At 35.0% G+C, this 12239-nt stretch overlaps 1 protein-coding gene across 1 annotated transcript; it reads right to left on the bottom strand.

The window, feature by feature from the left end:
* Positions 1 to 1783: 1783 nt before the first annotated feature.
* On the bottom strand, positions 1784 to 5329 carry LOC125249233. Its single transcript, XM_048161484.1, has 4 exons — positions 4739 to 5329; positions 4395 to 4457; positions 2188 to 2586; positions 1784 to 2055 (listed from the first exon to the last, which is right to left on the bottom strand). The coding sequence occupies exons 1-4, from the start codon at positions 4758 to 4760 to the stop codon at positions 1934 to 1936; spliced, it is 606 nt and encodes a 201-aa protein (XP_048017441.1). The 5' UTR covers positions 4761 to 5329; the 3' UTR covers positions 1784 to 1933.
* Positions 5330 to 12239: the final 6910 nt, after the last annotated feature.

Raw genomic sequence — 12239 nt, 5'->3', positions numbered from 1 at the left:
CAGATAATTTTACATATATGGATCTGGTGTAAGTTATTTCAAGAAATAATCATTATAGATTCAGTTTTTTTTTTTTTTATTTATTTATTTATTTTATAACAAATCAAGGGAAGATAATCTTATTTTGGTGAGAACTGAACAAAATTTGTGGAATTATCATCATACATTGATGTTAATGTCTACATATTCCTTGGCAAACAGGTCGTACAGTGTACAATCACATATATATATATATATATATATATATATAAAAAAGTAACAATTGCGTTACTTCGTTATTTTTATGAAAAGTAATGTGTTACTTTACTTTTGCGTTACTTTTTCTCACCTGGGCTGGGCTTGCGTGTTTTTTTTTTTTTTTTAATAACAAAAAAAGTTCTATTTTTGGCAAAAAGGCCCTTTCACACAAAAGTGAAATCAATAAGCCTTAGGCTGAAGGAAAAGCATATTTACACCTGTACAGTAAGGGCGCAGCTCAAACAAACCTTTCAGATGTTCTGTCGTTCTGATTTAAGAAGAATAGGATACAGTGAAGGAAGTTCTAGTTCTTATTTCTAAATCTAATCTAAAGTATTTTTTGCTTTTAGTTGGTTGAATTGAAGGTCAGCAGCAAAGACATTGGTTAATAATTGAGATTAAATACTAAAGTTTTTGTGTAATTTAATATAGTTAATTATTACAGGTTTGCAAAAATTCTGAGATTGCATTTCACTGTTTTTATCATTTTGAGGAATACTGATGATTTCATGCAAGTGAGATGAGTAAATGCAGTTCACATTAGTCTAGAACTACAATAACCATCATTGCTTACACAGGCACACAATATCTCTGCAGATTCCTCTCAACATGGGGACAACATGTCAGTCAATAAATGTGAAAAAGTAACTTGCGTTATTTTTGAAAAAGTAAATTTGTTGGGAAAAAAATCATTACGTACTCAAGTTACTGTAATGCGTTACCACACTGATATATATATATATATATATATATATATATATATAACCATTATTGCCTTTGACAGCTCCCAAATGCAGTTCAACAGTTCTGTTGTTGACTAATCCACAACTGCTGATTTCAGTGATAAAGCTTTTTTTTTTTCTTTTTTTTTTTTTTTTTAGGCTATATGATCACATGGGTTTCAGTATTAGACGAGGTATCAGATAGACAAGGGCATTTTATGTTGGGAAAAAAATCATTTACTTTTGTCACCACTGATACCACCTAACAGAAGCATTTCTTGTGAAATGAATGTAGCGACCGCTGAACACCTCATGACCCGGGCGCCGCGGCATGTGGGAGCAAAAATGCGCCCACACACTGATTCATTCCTTCCATTGTTATTAAACTGAAAAACTGAAGGGTATTATCAGTATGATTTGAAGATATATTATTCATTGTTTTGTGCATTTTCTCACTATGAAGCACTGTGCTGTTACTTTTCTGGTTGCGCTACATTGTTTTATTAGTTACTGTCCTTACACTACTGTTCAAAAGTTTGGGGCCTTAAGATTTTTTCAAATGTTTTTGAAAGAGAAGTCTCTTCTGCTCACCAAGGCTGTATCTGATCAAAAATACAAAACAGCAAGATTGTGAAATATTACAATTTTAATATATTTTTCCAGTGATGGCAAAGAATTTTCAGCATCATTACTCTTCAGTGTCACGTGATCCTATTTTTTTTAAATTATTATTATTATCAATGTTGAAAACAGTTATCTTTTTTATCATTTTATTACATTTTAAAACATTTCATTATTTATTTACTATCTTTTTCTTTCCTTGCTCATTTTTATATTAAATTATTTAATAAATTGTTAAACAATTATTTTTTTCTCCCTAAATTATGGCAGTTTAAGCACGTTCATGTACCATTGTATATGAAATATGCTATATAAATAAGCATGCCTTGCAACAAGTAACATGATGGTTGGATTTAATGTGATGAAAAAAGTGCAATAGAACTCATAAACATAAATACCACAAGTTTAGTTAATAAAACAATTAAAACAAGAAAGGGGAAAAGCAGGTAAACTCTGTATTCATCCTCCACTCCATCTGGAAAAACAAAGAGTAAGAAACAGCTAGAGAAAGTCAAAGAACAAGAGAGTGATAATGAGAAACTGTACCAAATATAAAAGTTCCACAGCTATTTTACAAAGAATGGATGCAACATTATCTTCTGCTTACCTGTAATATTGGAGGTACAAAGTGGGCTGCCATGAGTCACATTTTCAGTACTAAAATGTACAAAAAGTCGAGTCCCAGTCCCATAGTACTGCTCAGGTGTGCCATTAATTCTGCAGATATAATTACAGTAGAACAAGCCGGTGTCGTTGAGCTCTAGGGAGGTCAGGGTGAAGCTTGAGCGTGAGTGGTTTGCTTTTTTGTGTTCAGAATGTCTCCCACTAAACTGAGGAAGCTTGTCGATGCGGTCGTATTTCCCATCTCTGTTATTGTACCAGTGTACTAAACAGATGGCCTCCTGAATGTCTCCATGAGTGTGACAGTGTATGGTGATGTTTTCTCCAGGTGTCCTGTACACCTCACCTGGCCACTGCTTCACCCAGTTTTGCATGTGAGCCTTTCCTGTGACAAAGAACAAGTATTCATCCTGCTGGTGGATAAACATCCAAAAGATATTTCTCAAATTGGGGTTTGTGTAGGAACTTCAGAGGGTAAAATTGATGAAATACTAATAATTAATTTTAATTTAAAAATTTTAAATTAAAAGAATATATTAAAATATAATTAATCAAAATAAAACACTATTTTTTTTTTTTTTTTTTTACTTGTTTATGCTGTGTGGCCATGCAATTATAGCCTAGTAGCCGTTCTTGAGAGTGCAATTCCAAAAACTGAGCAATAGTTTTTTTTTTTTTTTTTTTTAAGAAAGGAAAATGTAATAGATAAAATTAGGAGAGCTAGGGAGAATCACTAAATTAGGAGTAATTTACTGTCATATTGTAAATATATAAGGAATCATGTAATCAATAAAAAAAAAGTAACTAATCTGATTATGAGTATTTTAAAATGTAATTTAATACAATTACAAGTATTTAATTTTTGGAATCTGATTACGTAATCCAGATTACATATAATCAGTTACTGCCCAGCTCTCTATATATTTATTATATCCTAATTGTTAAGATTTTTTGAATGTGCATTAGCTTCTTGTCGATCCACCAGTTAACATTTTTTAGACTTTGAGTAAGATGTGTAAAAAAATATATGCCTAATGGGTCGCTCTTTGCATTTGACTGAAGAAAAAAAAAAGAGCAGATGAATTGAAATTCACTCTCTGACAGTAGGTGGCGCTTATATAGCAGTTCCACTGGTTACATCAGAAAAACAAAGCAACACAGGACTTATAAAGACTACTTTACATATTAATACTCTGTTCCACGTCATGCCTAACAAGGCCCCTTATTCTAAATAAACTGTAAACAACAGCTTTATATTATATTATATTATATTATATTATATTATATTATATTATACATTATGCCATGTGCAGTGCCCACATTTATTTAAATTATAGACTTTGATGTTTATTAATCAATCACATTAAGCAATATCATGATTCTTGTTTCTCCATCTCCAAATTTAAGACCTCTTGAAACTATTATTCAGACCATTTAAGATATTTAAAGTCCCCCTGTGGTGAAAATCTAAATTTTTAATGTTGTTTATATGTCTATGTGGTGTTTATATGTCTATGTGGTGTTGCCTTAAGACAAACCAAGTGCAAATTCATATGTCAACAACATTGCTGAGTATTTCTAAATACATTTTAATGCTAGAAACCATTAAAAAATGCTTGTTTTTGTTACTGAGTACTCTTTTCATTAAATATTTCAACATAATATTTTCAGTGAAAATGTAGTCTAAATATGAACATGATCACTTAAAGGGTTAGTTCACCCAAAAATGAAAATTCTGTCATTTATTACTTACCCTCATGCCGTTCCACACCCGTAAGACCTTCGTTAATCTTCGGATTAATCTTCGTTAATCTTCGGAATCATCGGATTTCAACTAAAATATCTTAATTTGTGTTCCGAAGATTAACGTAGGTCTTACGGGTGTGGAACGGCATGAGGATAAGTAATAAATGACAGAATTTTCATTTTTGGGTGAACTAACCCTTTAATAAATGGATAACTGACATAAAACAATATTTTTGGCCCTAAGGATATTAAACATAAATATAGTACAAAATAATACATCAACATAAAAATACAAATTTTATATATTAAAAATAAATGCTTAAACAATCAGTTTGCATAATAAAAGACTATTTTGAAATAGTAGAATTTTGACCCATGTATATAAGTTTAAAGCCTTGAAATACAATAGAAACAGAAAGACTAAAAAAATAACAGTAAGTGTGTTACCTGAGGGATAAAAAGCAAAGAAGACAGCGGCAAAGACGACATCATGGAATAACATATCTCTGTCTGTAAGTTTGAAAAACAATGATCTTTTACAGGAGCAACAGATTAAATGCCATTGTTTGGTGCTTACTAGATACAGCATGACTTATTTAGGCCTTTCAGAACAACCATGGCTCTCATTTCACATTATTTATGACTTTTTACAAGTTACATTTAGTAGTAAGAAAAGTGGTAAGACAGATGTGAAGAATGTTCTGAAGAACATTTACCCATTTTAGGGGTACAGTCTCTGATAACTTTTGAAATAAATGCAGAAATGTTTCATTCGGAGCAGTCTGACTTACCTCTGAGCTTCTTGCAAATCATAGGCTTCCTACAATATTGAATCTGGTTTGTGTGTCAGACAATAAGGGGGCTTGCACACATCTGTTATGGTCTCACTTCCTGTGCTGTGTATATTCAGGAAGGATGGTTTCACCTCCAATTTGAAGACTTGAATTAGTTTATAACTGTTATCTGTTATTTTTCATGCAAATTTGTGTGTTGGTCAAAGCCATGTTTTGAAAAGAAAAAAAAAAAAAAAAAAAAAAACATTTGCATGTTTGCATTCAGGTATAATCAAGAAAAATGGGGGTCTTACTTTGTAATTCTGCACAGTGGGCTGTTAGGTGCTAACAGGAAATCTATGATGTGACAATGACATGCCTGTCCCACATGAAACATTCAGAGTACAGCTAAGCTGGATGCGTGTTCATGCTATTCAACAGATAGAGGTGCTTTGGAAAGCTATTTTCTTTTGCATTGTCTTTCCTCTAGTAAGTCAGGTCATTCATGTCTAAGATGCTAAGAAATCATTATTTATGGAAAAACGTATGATATATTTTCCATTCTACAAACTTTCCTGGATGCTACAGATAATAATGCTGTGTTCAGTCTTGCTGAAATCAACTATTGGCTCAAAATATGTAATAAAAATACCTTCAGAATATCTTCTTTCGTCTTCCACAGAAGAAAGTACGTACAGCTTTGGAGTGACATATGGCTGAGTAAATGATGAAATGATGACAGATTTTTAATTTTTGGGAAAACTATCCATTTAAAAAAAAAAAAAAAATATATATATATATATATATATATATATATATATATATATATGCTAGTTCTACTTTGTTCAATAACATTTTATATTTACATTTACTATAAAATCTAGAAATATGAAGACACCCATCTATCATTTCTTCTTTCTTGACAGGCTGAATTTGATGAGGGTATGGATCAAATGAACATATTTTAGTCCTAAATGACTGCAGAACGTCAGTTTTACTAGTAATGAAATGAGAAGTAAAGCACTAGAATGCAATAATACATTCTCAATTCATGACATTATTAACAATTATATGGGTTTAAACCACATTTATTTACAGTGGTGTGTCCTAAATTTTGTATTTTTTTAAAAATTTGTTTTGCATGTTTGTCACACTTAAATGTTTAAGATCATCAAACAAATTTAAATATGAATCAAAGATAACACAAGTAAACACAACATGCAGTTGTTAAATGAAGGTTTTTATTATGAAGGGAAAACAAAATCCAAACCCACATGGCCCTGTGTGAAAAAGTGCTTGCCCCCAGTTGTTAAAACATTACTTAACTGTGGTTTATCACACCTGAGTTCAGTTTCTCTAGCCACACCCAGGCCTGAATTACTGCCACACCTGTTCACAATCAAGAAATCACTTAAATAGGACCTGCCTGATAAAGTGAAGTAGACCAAAAGATCCTCAAAAACTACACATCATGTTGAGATCCAAAGAAATTCAGGAACAAATGAAGAAAGAAAGTAATTGAGATCTATTAGTCTGGAAAAGGTTATAAAGCCATTTCTAAAGCTTTGGGACTCCAGCGAACCACAGTGAGAAAACATGGAACAGTGGTGAACCTTCCCAGGAGTGGCTGGCTGACCAAAATTACCCCAAGAGCGCAGTGACGACTCATCCAAGAGGTCACAAAAGACCCCACAACAACATCCAAAGAACTGCAGGCCTCACTTGCCTCAGTTAAGGTCAGTGTTCATGACTCCACTATAAGAGAGAGTCAGGGCAAAAATGGCCTGCATGGCAGAGTACCAAGATGAAAACCACTGCTGAGCAAAACGAACATAAAGGCACGTCTCAGTTTTGCCAAAAAACATCTTGATTATTCTCCAAGATTATTTGATTACTTGATTATTTTCTCTCTCCTTTTGGGAAAATACTCTATGGACTGACGAGACAAAAGCTGAACTATTTGGAAGGTGTTTGTCCCATTACGTCTGGTGTAAAAGTAACACAGCATTTCAGAAAAAGAACATTATACCAACAGTAAAATATGGTGGTGGTAGTGATGGTCTGGGGCTGTTTTGCTGCTTCAGGACCTGGAAGACTTGCTGTTATAAATGGAACCTTGAATTCTGCTGTCTACCAAAAAATCCTGAAGGACAATATCTGGCCATCTGTTTGTGACCTCAGGCTGAAGTGAACTGCAGCAGGATAATGATTCAAAACACACCAGCAAATCCACCTCTGAATGGCTGAAGAAAAACAAAATGAAGACTTTGGAGTGGCCTAGTCAAAGTCCTGACCTCAATCCTATTGAGATGCTGTAGGCATGACCTTAAAAAGGCGGTTCATGCTCGAAAACCCTCCAATGTGGCTGAATTACAGCAATTCTGCCAAAGAACGAGTGGGCCAAAATTCCTCCACAGCGCTGTAACAGACTCAGTTGCAAGTTATCGCAAACGCTTGATTGCAGTTGTTGCTGCTAAGGGTGGCCCAACCAGTTAATTAGGTTTAGGGGGCAAGCACTTTTTCACACAGGGTCCATGTGGGTTTGGATTTTGTTTTCCCTTCAAAATAAAAACCTTCATTTAAAAACTGCATGTTGTGTTTACTTGTGTTATCTCTGATTCATATTTAAATTTGTTTGATGATCTGAAACATTAAAGTGTGACAAACATGCAAAAAAATAAAAAAAATCAGGCACAAGTACTTTTTCACAACATTGTATGTAGTTAAATGCCACATTCAGTCAGTAGAGGGCACCATTTTTCCTTCTAATTTGTAAATCTAAAGTGTAAATATGACTTTTTATAGCACATGACATGACTGCAGATTTAACCCTAAACGGGGCAAGACCATGAAGAGATTTTGCTATTTTCCATCTTATTAGGACACAAATAATACGATTTCATGATTGTTTAATTGATTGTTTGTGTTCCGCAGGATACATTGTCCCTTTGGGGGTATAAATTCACAGAAAAAAAGAATGCTTGTTTGGATTTTTTTTATTTATTATTTTTTTTTTTTTTTTACAACATTTTAGTCACATTTCTAAAACATTTATTCTCTCATAACTTAAATTAAACATTATTTGTAAAATTTAAATGCCTATTTATGAATATAGCCTACTGTATCATATATAATACACACATTTCTAGGGCCTATAAATTATCAACATGACCAAAACTTTGCTGAAACACCTGTTATACACAATCTACAAGCTTTTGGTGTACACAAAATGTCTATTATTTATTTTATTAATTATTCTTTATATATTATTATTCTTTTACATATAATTGATTTCTTTTAAATACTTTTATACATTTTCTACTATATGCTCTGATATGTTTGATTATTTCCAAGATCTTTGGTGTCTCTTCTGTGCTGGAAGATTGAGTGGGTGTATTTTTCATCAGAATTGATCATGTGATGTACCTTTGTATCAAAATGTGTCTGTTTCCATCTCTGCACACATGAGATAATGGAAGATCTGCAGTATTCTCTTAAAGGTGTCAAAACAACACTTCATATTTTTATCTATCTTTGACATTTGACCACTGACCTAGCCATTACACCAACTATGACATAATGGATAAGTCTGTTTGACTTTTTCTTATTAGACCAAAACATTATATTCTTTTTTCTTATTTTGCTCTTCCCCTCTAGTCCTTCTGCTTCTCCTTCTGCTTCAGCTCTCTCTACCAAAGAAGGTCATCACCGTGTGCTCTCTCTCTCAACCATCTTTCAAGTGTCATCGCCTTCTTCGTACGGGGTGTGCTCTCTCTCACCCATTTTTCGAGTGTCATCAGCTTCTTTGTACGGAGGTGTGCTCTCTCTTCTCCCCTTTTATTCTGCACATCTTCTTTTGTTCTTCCTTTCTCTATACTCTGATCTTCACAACCTTAATCTTGAAGATACAATACTCTGGATTTTATTATAAACTATTATTTACTTGATTATTATTTACTTATCTATAATTTTACATTTTTACTTGAAAAATGTATTGTTTCTTATTAAAATTTGATCTCTGAACATATTCATTGCTGCATGGATTGCCTGGATCTCATTGCATCATATTGTTTCTGCCACTAAATAAAAAATAAAAATGGCAACTGCGAGTTTATATCAATGCAATTCTGAGAAAAAAGTCAGAATTGTGAGATAAAAAGTCGCAATTACCTTTTTTATGTTTTTATTTAGCGGAGGAAACAAGCTTCCATACTTCTGCCCACTGATACATCTGATACATTCTGCCCTCTGATTCATACATGTATTAAATGTTAAAAAATGTTAAATTATTTTTTACATTTTTCCATGAAATATATCAACTTTTATCTGTAGGTTGAGTTAATTTCCCACTTCAGGTAGTCAAATACTGCTCGTGAGCTAAATAAAAAATTTATGATCAAAGTCAACAGATCTAAATATTCACAACAAACACTTTTCAACATGAAACCAAGAAATGAGACCTACACTTTCTCTGCTTCTCTCAACAGCTACTCAAATGTTTAAGGGTTAAGTTTTCAGGGTTAAGGAACATCTGTTGGTTATGCTTTAATATGGATCAAAATTATCTAGATCAATTCTTAAAAATGGGCTGTTCAAAAGAAAAGGGGAACAACGTGCCAATGCCGTCATGCTCTCATATGAGAACATAAACCACGAACGCAATCTCAGCATGCTTGCGATGCAATAGAGGAGTGGTGGGCCCATGGAGATGTACTCGGCGGGAAACTCGCCCTACTGTAATTCTCAGGTCACCAAGGCTTATTAGCCGGAATAGCCCTTTTCTGGTGGCCACCAGAAGAAGAACGAGATTGGGGAATAGGCGAAGGGACTCCACCTCATTTGAGGCACTCAAGTATCGACCGCGCATCTAGAGTGCCGAACAACGCGCTGGGTTGCCGTGACAACCCACGCTGTCAGCCAGCAGCACACAACGCTGTCGATGGCACACAACACGCTGAGAAGCGCGAGCACTTAAGAGAAAGGCGAGATGCGACCAGCATGCCGACATGGTCATGCTCTAGTGTGAGAACATGAGCCAGGGGCGTAGCACCAAATTTTGGGCCCTGGGTACAAACCATCTTGCTGGGCCCCCGTACCAAATACCATAGTGATACCAATGGGAGGGGTATTGCATTTTTATCATAATAACACTTAAAGGTGCCCAAGAATGCTTTTTTACAAGATGTAATATAAGTCTAAGGTGTCTCCTGAATGTGTCTGTTAAGTTTCAGCTCAAAATACCCCATAGATTTTTTTAAATTAATTTTTTAACTGCCTATTTTGGGGCATCATTAACTATACACTGATTTTTTCAGCGCGCCGCCCTTTAAATCGCGTGCTCCCTGCCACACGAGCTCTCCACTATATTACAGCACATTTACAAAGTTCACACAGCTAATATAACCCTCAAATGGATCTTTACAAGATGTTCATCATGCATGCTGTGTGCATACATCGAATCATGTGAGTAAAGTATTTATTTTGATGTTTACATTTGATTCTCTGAGTTTGAGGCTATGCTTTGTGGCTAACGGCTAATGCTACACTGTTGGAGAGATTTATAAAGAATGAAGTTGTGTTTATGCATTATACAGACTGCAAGTGTTTAATAATGAAAATAGCGACGGCTCTTGTCTCCGTGAATTCAGTAAGAAACGATGGTAACTAACCACATTTAACAGTACATTAGCAACATGCTAACGAAACATTTAGAAAGACAATTTACAAATATCACTAAAAATATCATCCTATCATGGATCATGTCAGTTATTATTGCTCTATCTGCCATTTTTCGCTGTTGTTCTTGCTTGCTTACCTTGTCTGTGCACAGATCCAGACGTCAATACTGCCTTTCCTTGTCTAACGCTCGAACATGGGCTGGCATATATGGAAATATTGGGGGCGTACATATTAATGATCCCGACTGTTACGTAACAGTCGGTGTTATGTTGAGATCCGTGTGTTTTCCGGAAGTCTTTTAAACAAATGAGATTTACATAAGAAAGAGGAAGCAATGGGGTTTGAAACTCAATGTATGTCTTTTCCATGTAGGCTACTGAACTCTTGTTATTCAACTATGCCAAGGTAAATTCAATTTTTGATTCTAGGGCACCTTTAAAATGTAAACAAAATAAGCCACACTCTGATTAATATATTTTTTGTCTGAAACTGAAATATATGGCTTTAAATGGTTGCTAAAATATCCTTTATTGTCACAATACCTTTTTTAAAGTGTAGGCTAAGTACAAGTTAATTGCTGATTATTTGTCTGTGTAAAATAAATGCAGACTATAGAATCACAGGGTACACTAACCGCCAAACTAAACATTCAGTCTTTGAATTACGTTTTAAAATAAGTCATTTTCAATCATTAAGATGTGCATTAAACTGAGAACAATCCTGTACTTAATGTAAGAGCGTGCGCGAGCTAATTTGCATAACAATGCAGTAAAATAGGCGCTAACGATCTGTGTTTTCGCGGGTGTTAGATTTTGACAATGGAGGGAAATATGCAGTGTTTTCATGTAAACTTCTGACTCTGGGGAGAACTGCAGCAGAAGAGGAGACAAGCTGCTCAGCTGCCTGGAGTGGCTGTGTGTTGAGCTCCCAGCTCCGCCTCCGTCTGCTTCTCACTCCGTTATTTACTCAGAAATATTGTTTGCTCGCCATGTAGGGTGTGATACTATAAAGTATTGGTATATTATTCAAATAGAGTACGAACATAAATGTATGCTATTCTACCTGGAGTAGATATTTATGTTAAAACAATGTCAATGCTCTGATGCATTTGGAGCTCACCTTTCTTTTCAAAAACTGAGTGAGCAACTGCTTGCCCTCATTTGCCTTTCTCTCTTTAATCTTCTTTCTTTCGTTTTTGAGCCCCTGATTTTCCTTTCTTAAGGAAAGACATGACTCTTCCCCTGTCTTCCTAGTTCATATCACGGCTAACTCTAGCTCCTGTCTCATTAACTGATTCACCGCAGGTCCGCAGCAGAAGCACCTGACTTGCGGGTCGTACCATTTACATTGATTCGAGAGGGGTGGTGGGGCCCTGCACAGCATGAAAATGATTTTTTTTTATACCAAACCAGTGTCTAACTACAAGTTTAGTTTTGCACAGGAGCTTTTTTATTTGTACATAAATGCTATACAAATGTTAGTGTATGTATATGCATGTATAGAAAACTGACTTCTAAGGGGGCCCCCCTGCCTCGGGCCCTGGGTACTCGGTACCCTTTACCCCCCCAGTCCGACGCCCCTGACATGAGCCACCCACAAACGCAGTCTCAACATGCTTATGCCCCGGCATGTGAGAGTGATCTTGGCCGTTAGTGAGGACAGGAAATGACAGCATCCAGAAACACACGGTTTGAATGAAATCTTGAAAAAGACGCCAGATCAAACCATGTATGCTCTTTCAGGAATTTGCTCTTTGTGGTGCTGAAGCGCACAGGAAATGTATGTGGCAACACAAACAGGATGATAGTGCAAGCCTGTTGTGAGCATTGAAGCATCTCTT

The sequence above is a fragment of the Megalobrama amblycephala genome, linkage group LG16 (assembly GCF_018812025.1).
Source record: "Megalobrama amblycephala isolate DHTTF-2021 linkage group LG16, ASM1881202v1, whole genome shotgun sequence".
In the NCBI taxonomy this organism is placed as follows: domain Eukaryota; kingdom Metazoa; phylum Chordata; class Actinopteri; order Cypriniformes; family Xenocyprididae; genus Megalobrama; species Megalobrama amblycephala.
Note: the sequence above shows the minus strand (reverse complement) of the source record. Positions and strands in the feature narration are given on the sequence as shown.

Bases quoted from the DNA above. Each gene is read 5' to 3' on its own strand.
- LOC125249233 (XM_048161484.1), bottom strand. From the start codon at position 4,760: ATGATTTGCAAGAAGCTCAGAG. The intron at 4,458-4,738 runs GTAAGTCAGACT...TCAAACTTACAG, and splicing joins GATTTGCAAGAAGCTCAGAG to ACAGAGATATGTTATTCCAT. The intron at 2,587-4,394 runs GTAACACACTTA...TCTTTGTCACAG, and splicing joins CTTTGCTTTTTATCCCTCAG to GAAAGGCTCACATGCAAAAC.